Source organism: Ursus maritimus, unplaced genomic scaffold, assembly GCF_017311325.1.
Source record: "Ursus maritimus isolate PB19 unplaced genomic scaffold, ASM1731132v1 scaffold_18, whole genome shotgun sequence".
NCBI lineage: Eukaryota > Metazoa > Chordata > Mammalia > Carnivora > Ursidae > Ursus > Ursus maritimus.
Window position 1 is genome coordinate 45844184 of NW_024424230.1, and position 10928 is coordinate 45855111.

The 10928-nt window shown below is 45.6% G+C and overlaps 1 protein-coding gene across 1 annotated transcript in view; it reads right to left on the bottom strand.

The window, feature by feature from the left end:
* The window catches only part of LAMA3 (laminin subunit alpha 3), a 254054-nt gene that overhangs the window by 65333 nt on the left and 177793 nt on the right, over positions 1-10928 (bottom strand). The window contains exons 38-40 of the mRNA XM_040632383.1: positions 10538-10768; positions 6465-6578; positions 1796-1905 (exon numbers count right to left, since the gene is read on the bottom strand). Coding sequence (XP_040488317.1) covers positions 1796-1905; positions 6465-6578; positions 10538-10768 — 455 coding nt within the window. The remainder of the gene's footprint in view (positions 1-1795; positions 1906-6464; positions 6579-10537; positions 10769-10928) is intronic.

Sequence of the window (10928 nt, forward strand, 5' to 3'; positions counted from 1 at the left end):
GAAGCCGCTTTTTTAAAAAAATTAAGTGAACAGATCATGAAGAAACTCTGTTGCCTTGAGAAATGTCTGTGAACATTACACTGAGTAAATCTAAGGGAAAATAACTCCACTTACCATTTGCTGATAAGAGAATTCTTATCCAGGAAGCTACTCTTGGCCTAATAGACGGATAGAGTTATATTTCTAAAGTATATATACTTCTAAAGTTAGAAGTTAGAAATTCGTCCACAGTACAAATATTGCTGGGGGGAGAATTAGATAAAAATAGTGTTTCATTGATAAATCTGAGGAACTGTGCGTTACTTCAACTGCATGAAAGCCAGGAGCTGGCCTTCGTGATAATAATACACTTTGCAACCAAAGATGAAAAGTTTTCCCCGAGCACCCTGTGAAAAGCTTGTTTCTCCTCCCTCTGGCTTCTGTTCCAACAAGTCTAGGCAAGTATCAAGTGATAAATCCTTTTGCAAATAAAGCCGCAAGACTGAGCAGGTTTAAGAAGTATCAAATACACAGAGAGCAAAACAGGGTGCACATTTCAAACACGCATCTTCAGAAAAGCCACATCTGGGCAGCGACTTCTGATAACGTGGCCAGTTTCTCAGATACAGGCCTGACACTAATCAGCCTTGTGGTCTGCACTTGTTTTTTGAACTATGTGCTGCTTATACTTTTAGCGGTATCTTCCTGATTTTCAAATCGACTTTTGCTTCGTTTAGTTACATGTTAGATTTTGCTTGGACCCACCGCGAACGTGTCATGATGTGCAAGAACAGGACGAGGTACCAAGCCCAAATAGAATTTGCGTTATCATGAACTATAAGTGGCAGGTTGCGACCTATGTGCTGGAGTCTGAATGACAACTCAGGTCACATCACTCCGTGGCTCAGGACTGGCCTGTGGCTTCCATCACACTAAGGATAAATCCAGCGCCTTAATAGAGCCTGCAAAGTCCTATGGGGTCCGAACCCTGGGTGCCCCACCCACCTCGCCTCCTGGCCCTCTCCCACGCTGCGCTCCAGCCACCTCCTTACTCCACGAACACGTCATCACAGGGGTTGTCTCTTGTCTTTTCCTTGCCTCAGATCCTCATTGCTGAGATATTGCCCCGTTTGCTCCATTTCATTGTCCCCTGGCCCCTGCTCAGAAAACCCTCCTACTCTCTGTAAAAAGTCTGCTCGCTCGCTACCAATCACATAAGCCTGTTATCAACCGCATAGCCCATCTCTATCTGAAATTACACTTATTTATTTGTGCATTTATTTCCCGAGTGTGACAACTGTCCCCGCCCACGTTCTCCAGGTGAAGCCTCATGAGATGGAAGTCTTTGCCAGTCTTCTTTACTTTAGCTGCCCCAGCACCCAGAGAAGGCTAACTCCTAGCCCCATATTGGGCGCTCAGCAAATAATGTTTAGCCATTGAATGAAGAGTGAAAGGAAAGCGGAAAAGGAAAAACGCACAAGTGTATACTTGGGAAAAACTGTTCTTGTTTGTTTTGCTTTTGTTTTGCATTTTTGTGTGTTCTTTTTAAAATATAACTGCTTTATTGAGCTATAATTCACATACCATACCACTCGTCCATTTCAAGTGTACAATTCAACGGCGTTTAGTAGATTCACAGAGTTGTGCAAACTATTGGCATGATTGATTTTAGAACATTTTCACCACCCCAAAAAGAAATCCCACATCCTTAGCAGTCACTTCCTATCCCCCCCACTCCCCACTCCCCATCCCCAGTCCCAGGCAACCACCAAACTACTTCCTGTCTCCATAGGTTATTTTCAAGCTCCCCCAGTACCTGTTTGAATGAGGACACAGGCAGACGCTACAGGTTCCCTGGATGGCATTCCCGTAGTGACCCTCTTTGCAGCGCTCACAGTGGTCTCCAGCGGTGTTGTGCTGGCAGTTCTTGGGACAGATGAACATACAATTAATTAATAGTGGCCGATTACATTTATTATTATTAAGATCATTTTCACCTTCATTACTCACACAATTATAACTCAAGTCCTCTGACTCTGTATGGCGATATCAGTCCACGAATGCTATATTTTTCCTGTCTATCCAATTATTGTTGGTGCTAAAAAAAAATGTAAGTGCCCTCCCATTGGCTATTTGGTGCTTGCATTGGGAGGATGAAATGGAGAAAGACCAGCTGGATCCAGACTCACTCCAATGTTTCACAGCTGGGCTGTCTTGGGCAAGAATCTTCACCTCTCTTGAGACTCAGTGTTTTTTTTACAAATCAGTTTTATTGATGTATGATTTACACACAATTCTAATTCTCTTAGGATGTTTAGTTGAAATAATACCCACTTTCCAAGGTTGCTGGGAGGATTTTAAAAAGTATATTAGAGCCTCAGCAAAATGCAAACTCCCTCCCTCTACCCCTAAGAACAGCTTCTATGAAAGTTAACTTGATATGGCTTTGTAATTCACTTAATGGTAATATACTAAAGAGGAATATCGTTGCAGTAAGTTTTTAACACGTGGGATTTGTTAAAACAATGAAAAGCTGCACCGTATCGAAAGAAAGCCCTCAATTTAATTCCAGTGTCTCAAATAAACAAGATGTTAAGTTTACCTACATGTTTACATAAATCCAATTATTTTCACGTCAGAGCTAATGTCTATTGAAAGTTGTTCTTCAATAAAGCATTGAGATGAGACGACTTTCCAACTGAACAGTCCGGTGAGACAAATCCTAGCGAAATGTGTCAAATTTGTTTATTTTGTGGAATTTTTAGCCCCGTGTGACATTTGTTGGTTTTACTTTAGTAATAAATACCTAAATGAACAAAACTAGCCAGAAAAACTCCCCTTACTGTGGGCATTTGACAATTCAGAGATACTCTGTGTTAATCATATGGCCTAGAATAAGGATAATATTTTAAAAATTGCTCATATACCTTCCTTCTGTATGCAGAGATGGGGCTTGGTAGGAAACTTTAATGGATGTGAGTTTGCAATAACATCTGAAGCCTGGTTGCAAAAAACAACCCACGCGTATATCCTAAGTGGGCGTGGCCTGGCTCAGAATGTGAGATGTTCCCTCCCTTCCTCATCATGTCATCAGTTTCTTTAGCTTAAACGGATCCAGCCTTCCCAAACCTTTGAATAACGGCCAATTACACAAGCCACTAAGATGTTCAGACACCTTTTCATATCTTTTCCAGATATGAAATCATGCTACACACAAGAGATGCTGTTCACACATTGACACGGGATCATCACCGGAAAGCTCATCCCTGCCCTGAATCCCTCTTTCCCCAAATGTCCCCACCGTGGAGGTTTCTCCTGTGGGCGTGGAGGGGCTCGAAACAAATCCACGCTGCAGGCTATCGGGTCCACGGAGGGGTCTCTCTTTTCCCTTTACCTCACTCCGCTGTCCTGCCTCGCTCACAAAACAGGCATTCTTTTGAACGAATTAGTTACGTCTCCACTTTACTTTCCTTTCTTTTTAAACTCTAAATGGCAATCTTAATGAAGACTACAGCTGCTGAATAGATATATGTTAATCCTATACCTATTTAGTTCTGAGCTGAAAACACTGGGAAGCAAGGACGTGGAGAAACAAGAATTGCGATGTGGCCATCTGTGACCTACCGAAAACGCCCTGAACTCTGGTCCTCCTCAGGAGTGGGGAGAGCATTGTAAAAAGGGGTGAGAACCTGCATTGCTTGATAAGTTCCCATAAGAATGTCTGAAATACCTCCACCCGCAGTTGAGAGCATCTACCCTAGAAGCTGTCTTTCTCAATCGTGCCAATCTGAGACATCCACCTATCAAGTTTCCTTGTGGTTTACTGCAAATGAATGAATGGATGGATGAATGAATGAAAGAGTCTACATCCATTCCCACAGCATGTGTTCTCCTAGCTCCACCTGACACCAACATCCATTGGGCATTTACTATGTGTCCACCCATGCTAAGTACCAGGGAGGCAAAGATGGATCAGCACCCTGACCAGGGAGCAGATAGAACCCTGTGAGTGGACACATTCAATACAATGTGGAAAAGATGACGGCCAACGTTTGCCGGCATCTCCTAAGAGCAAGAGGAACCTCTGAGAAGAGCTTCTGGAGGTGATGATGCCTCCTGCGTGGAGGAGAAAAGGAGAGGAATTGCTGGGTAGAGAAGGGAAGGGAGGGCCCAGCAGGCACGGGGAACGGTGTGCACAGAAGCTGTCTTACAGGAGCCCAGCAGTGTCTATGTAGGCAACATGAAGCAATTGGTATCCTGGAGGGCGAAGGGCAAAGTGGGTTGGGATGCAGCTGGATGCAGCACACACCCAGGAGTGTGGACATCCGGCCATGAGCCTCAGGGAAGCCCCGTGTCGTCTGTGAGCTTCAGATGAGTCAGGCTGAGGGCTCAAGTGGCAGGGCGTAAACAATGAAGGAAAACCAAAGCAAAGGAAGGGACGTGGGAACAGAGTAGATGAGGGGTGATGGAGACAGTGGAAGGCCAGGGGAGTGCAGGAGAGGTGGAGATATGGGGAGAAAGCTGGCAAAGAGAAGAGGGAGAGGCAGGGCCTCGGTGAAGAGAAGGGGCCTCTCACTGCAAGTCCTTCAGGCTGATGACACCCACGCAACGCATGGCCTGCTGCTCCTGGATGCACAAGGCTTTGCCGGCAAGGACCTGGGTGACTTTCTTTTCAGACTTCAAAGTTTGTTCTTGAAACAACATGGAGATCTGTGCATGGGTGAAGGTCCCAGATTTCAGAAATTGACTTTGGATGTTGAGCGGTGAAGGCCAGTTTGCAGAGGAATCAGCCCATTTGATGGTGACAAGTACTTGGTCTTGTCATTACTGTTCTTTAAGAATAAGGGCTGCACCCTTGGCCCCCCCTGCAATGGGCACCGCACCCCCCCACCCTGAGAGCAATGGCAGCGCTCAGTCCCTGCCACTGAGCAGTCAAGTGAGTGCAGGCGGGGCTCCGTGCCTCTGTGTGTGTGTTGGGGGGGGGTGTGTGGTGTGCACGCACGCACGCGCACTGGCACATTCCCCACCGGACAGCAGGCTTAGTGAGATTGGGGATTGTGTCGAATGGTTTTAACCACAGCATTTAGCTCAGTACCTCCCACAATAGCAAATGCTCAGTAAGGGTTTCCTGAATGAATTCTTCCTAGAGGCCATATGGCCATTAGGGACAAGTGAAGACAGAGCTACAAAGAAAGGAAATGGGAAAGAAAATCTTCCTGTTTGATTAAAACAGATGAATTATGACTCACTAGTGATCCTTTCACTGGGTGAACGGACTGCAGAGAATGCCTACTTTGTTCTTTGGCAGCTTTTATAAAGTGGACTTGACATCTAGCAATGGTTTGGTGACAAGGTAAATATTTATTTTTAATTAAAACATCTACCTGTGTTACACACAACATACAGTATGAGAAGCATAAACTATTATATAAAAATACTTAGGAGCTGAAAAATCATCTTTCCCAATGTCTTTTATTCCTTTTGAACTTACAAGGTTAAAGTCCTACAGAATATTCTATCAGGCTCTTTACAATAAGGTCCTGTCCCAGCCTGTCCCATCGTGCAGAGGAAACAGTTCCCTGGGACACGCTGAACTTGGCTTAATACAGTCTAGGAACTCGAAGAGCTGAAACACACTCTCGATGCATTTCACAACGCAAAGGAAATCAGCGCCAGAAGAATGTGTTTCCAGATAGCACCCCAGAAGTAGGGGCTTGTGTTTCTAGGGGTACAGATGCTCTCTCCTCTCTCTGTCACTGTCCATTCTCCTTCAAGGTAGGGAGGCTCTGGCTCCCAGGGATGAAAGAGAGGAAGGCAGAATAAAAAATGTCCAAAAAGGATACAGAAGAAAAATTTCCTGAGACTCTAATTTCCTATGGGAAATATTTTTTTAAATATTCTCAAAGAAGATTGTTTTCCAGGGGATATGCCATAGACAGCAAGGACTCACGTCACCTGTCCTCCTGCATAAGCCCACTTTGTCTCGGCGCTGTGGAAGGCTGGTGTTTGAGTGACTGAGGGCGCCCCTTAAGTCTTTCGTAGCATCTCCTCCCCGATTACTTGCTTGAGTCTAAGGCTCACTGAACAAGTTACAAGGCTCCCCTTCTGCAACTTCTTCCCACTGCAACCAAACGGGGGCCCAAAGTGGTGGCTCTGATTTACTATCTTCCAGCAAGAATTAAGTCCCAGGATGCACCCATTAACCACATTCAACGAAGCAGAGATTTAGAAGCTAATGTGTAATTTCACTGTTCACAGACAGGACTTCTCCGATGGCATGTGTTAAAGTGGAGGAAAAAGCAGAGTGTAAAATAATTCAGCCCGATAACGCTGGAGCCTCCTATGTTTACGCAGCAACCTCTATTTAGGGTTTGGTTGGAAATGTGAAATTTGATGTGTCAGGGTCCAGGGGGGTGGGGGTGGGCGGGGGAGGGGACAGAGAGACAGATTGCCTGTCAGTAGCACCAGAGTGTCAATTTACTCACGATACATATTCCCGAGCCATCCTGACATCGACTGGAATGTCCATTGCAATCGCAGGGAACACATCGTCCGGTATAGGGGCCTTTGTTATCCCTATAGTATCCAGGGCTACAACCCTATTTTTCAAACAAAGCATTTAGTCAATATAAGGAAAGAATTATTATCCAAAGCATGTGACAATTCTGACTGTCCAGCATTCGCTTGTTCAGTCTTTTCTTCCTTAATTGGTGTGTGGGTTTCTACTTTCACACGCTAGCTGGTCCACTGGCTCTTTCTGTCCGTTCTACCTTGTCTCCATACCACGGTGGGAGTGTGTGCTTGTGCTGGAGCAGGAGCCGTGTGGGGGGACATCAGAGAAAGGGGGAGAATGTGGAAATGGCTTCCTCTCCTTCAACCGATTTAGGGCGAGTGGGGGGGTGGAGGGGTGAGGGGGGTAAAGAGGGTCAGGATATCAGTCTTTAGCGAGGAGGGTCTCTAAGCAAATGCCGTCAAGTTCAAGTTCTCTTTGGATAGGCATTCCCTCTCCAAGAATGGGTTTGGACTGGTGGGGGGGGGCAGTAGGGGAAGAAGGGGGACTGAAGTCTTCATTGCGATCGAGACAATAATGGCAGAAGCAGAGGAATCATGTCATGCCACTCACTGGTCTGTGGACAACAGGGAACCCCGGGGAGGGGAGCATGCTTGCATTCTCTACAGAACCCTGCAGGGGTGCTCGCTTCTCATGGGACACACACAGACCCGGCTGGAGGGAATCTTGTTGGGTGGGGTCTTCTTCTCTAGTTCAGTACTGCTTTGATTATTTCTATCTCTACACATTGTGTCTTTCTAGTACGAGTCATTATTTTTCATACAGATAAAATGAATTACAGTTTTCTTTTGATGAACTGATATATATATATAAAAAAGATTCTAGTTAAGAATGCCCCCAATAGAAAAAGAAACAATTCTTCCAACACCAGCCATTAAAAATTATTTAGATTTCTGTCTTTAAAGAGAATCATCGACATGTTGCTTGTTTTGGCAGAGTGAATCAGTACACTGATTAAAACCAAATGTTGCCCCCAGTTTCTTTAACTGACCCCCTCAGATGCCCCATCTAAAATAACCAGAAAAAATAATATTTCAAGAAAAAACATCATCTTTTATCTAATCCTCTTTCAACAGCACTATGTCTGTAAGACTCTAAGGCTACAATCAAGGGAAATTTTAAAATGAACCGTCCACGTTCATTCTCATTTATTCAAAGGCTCTACCTGGTCAGGTGGGCAAGAGGAAGAAGCCAACCTGATGGGGCTGCTGAAAGAAGCCCCATGTACTCCCCAGAGCACCATATCCCAGTTTCTGATTGAAACTTCTCGCCAAATTACCAATTACTACACATTGTACGCAATAACACGATAATAATTTCCAATATATTTTTCCCTTCAGCTATTAGAAACCATGTTTAGGCAAAAGAAGCTATTGCAAAAAAATGAGATTGCTTTATGCGTTATATGAATAGGCTTGTCTACAGGAGAACCGAAGCATGAAAGGAATGTTCTTTAATTGAAAACACGACTGAGAGATACGTTCGAACAAAATTCAGCCACTGGTAGTGTGATCATATCTATAAGCAAATACTCTCTACTACTAAGAGGTACTACTAAGTATCTCTTAATTACCACCATATATCATGTTATATGCTTATGAAACAATCATATTTGGTAAAGAACAAATTATCCAAATAAATAAATATATAAGGTTCATTTATGACAACATGCCTGAGTAAAAAGCCTTAATTAAACATGCTTTGGAAGGAAGGTAGTCCATCCCGATTAAAATTAAACCACCCACCCTAATCTGCTTTTGATTAGAAACAGAAAAAGTACACTGCAAGAGTTCTATACCTATCACGTGACTCTTAGGTAGACCGTTTGTCAGTTACTGAAATATAATCATTCTCTCTGTAAAGCACACAGGTTGTATTGAAGACTTACCCTACGTGAAAATGAACATATCCTAATATACTATTTCAGTAAAGCATTTTAGCAACTAACCACTTATTTACATGACAACTTTTCAGGATAACTTTTCCAATGAACTTTTGTAGTACAAATGAGAAAATTATGTCCCTATCAGGTTCTTAGAGCTATTTCAGTAGACATAGGATCTATTTCTCTGAGCATACATGTAAATATCCAGAAAGTTGAGAGAGAGACAGAGAGAGAGAGAGTGCACAGAATTTATGAGTGTTTAATGCCTGGCAAATTGAAGCTGTCTTGTTAAGTATTCTACAAATTTGATCTCATCACTTTTCTTAAACATGGATTTCACGGATTCTCGTGGGTTACTTTATTGGTAAATTTTCTTCCAAGCGGAATTTGGAGGTCTACAGGCATTGGACTCTTTTGTCTTGGGGCTTGGGTTACTCTCGAAAGGGCAGAAAGTTTCATACTGCACTAACATCCCACAAGCATTCAAACTCTGAGCTGTCCGGGCATTTCCAGGTGGGCTGATGTTTATAGGGTTTGTGGTTAACAGCTCAGGGGAGCAATCTGTCAGGCACCGTAATAAACCCTGCCAGTCAACGGGACAGGGAGGCTCTGCGCCCCTCCCCTAGCCCACCCATACCTCATTCATCCCCTTACCTTAAAATGTCACCAAGCTAGGAACCCTTTCCCATCCCAAACCAGAACGTAAAAGGGATGTTACCTGGCTGGGTTTAAAGTCCACATAACTTGCTTGCAGATGGCTTTGACCGGGAGGCTGAGGAAACGCCACCCTCTGCTGCTGTGAGTTATATCCCAGACACTGCCCCAGGGCTGCCCCAAAGATCCACAGCCATCCGGCGCTGCTGGCTGACCACCTCACTGCTGGGGGCATCCTGGTCCCCGCGCGTCCTGCTGCCTGTGCACAAACCCCTGCCTCTCCCTCTTATACCCGCCCTTCCTGCTCGGCGCCCAGGCCCGCCTGACTCAGGTAAGGCAGGCTGTCTGCGGCAGGAGGCCCCACCTGGAAACTTCACCCATGAGTCAGCCGGTGAGAGAGAACACATAACAGTCCCACAGGGAAGCACGCCGCTCTGTAATTCCTGCGAGGTGGGGCCGGCATCACCTTCTACCCACCTTACCCCGCAGACGGCACTAGCCGATTAGAGCAGCTGTAAATCACAGGCTGAGTCATGTGCAAAGAACACGCCCTGGGCAGGAGGCTGGTAATCGAGAGGTTCCACTCCTTCCCTGGGGCTATGATTTTATTTAGGCGGGCTAGAAAAGAGATGGAAGGAAGGGGGGGAGAAGAAGGTAGGCACCTGTGGACTAAATGTTACAAGACAGAAATCTCCAGAAAACCAGGACAGGTAGGCTATTTGCAGGTCAAAAAAGGAACGTGTGTGCAGACCCCCCGGGGGCTTCCTGCTATCGAGGGCGAGGACAGAAAGGGAAAGATATTGTTAAATGTATACACGCCGGGTGTAGNNNATAGGCCAAGTGACAATGTTTGCTATTTCCTAATAACTACACTGAACATTGTGCTTTCTTTCCCTCCCATTAGGAAGAGAACATACTTTCAGCTTGAGATATGAAACAGTTTCATTTTACGGCACATTTTAATCATCTGAGGACAAGTCAGGCTGGCTGGGCCTCATATGAAGGTCTGCTGGGAGCTAGGAAATTGGGCTTCAACTTCCCCTGGAAGAATCAGGACATTCTCTGGGCTCTGAGTCTATCAGCAGCAGGTGTCGGAGGGGCCTTCCGTTAGAGAACAGCCTGAGAACCCCAGGTCACCTAACGGGAAGGCAGGGGCTCAAATCCTGGGCTCCTGGCGGGCTCCTTCCTACTTCCCAGAAAGTCCTGACTTCAACAACCCCCAGGATCGATCGAGTGCCTGTGGCTTTCCTGGTGAATTTGAGATGTTTGTAATTTCTTTTTCCTATCTAATACCTGGAGGTGGTCCAGGGAAGATAGAAGCCAGAGCCCAGTAGATACCTGTCCGATGGGCAGAGTGCCGCAGACCCCCCAGCAGTGCCAGGTGGCAGACAGGAGGGCCAGCCACAGGAGTCCCAGGGGGAGTTTTACGGTGGAGGAGAACTTCCTACCTGGCATGAGTCACCCATGTAGTCAGGGGGGCAGGCACACATCTCCACGTGATGTGCTCTGCGTCCACTTCCTGTGTCAGAGGCCTCTTCCAGCCCCACCCCGCTCAGAGAGAGCCGCTGTGTCTCAGTGAAGTAGAGGCCTCGGAGGCGCACAGCTTCCAGTCTAGAAAGTACCATCATCAGCTCTTCCCGGGACACAGGGCCACCACCGCTGGCGTGTCTGAAGTTTCCCTACACGTGAAAACAGAGAGGCAAGGTTTCCCTCCCGCAAGCTCACTTCCGGGGCTTTCAGAAAGGCAGACATCCAGCACAAGTCAAAGGAAAGACATTTATAATGCATATGGGAGAATAGAATAGAATAGAATAGAATAGAATAGAATAGAATAGAATA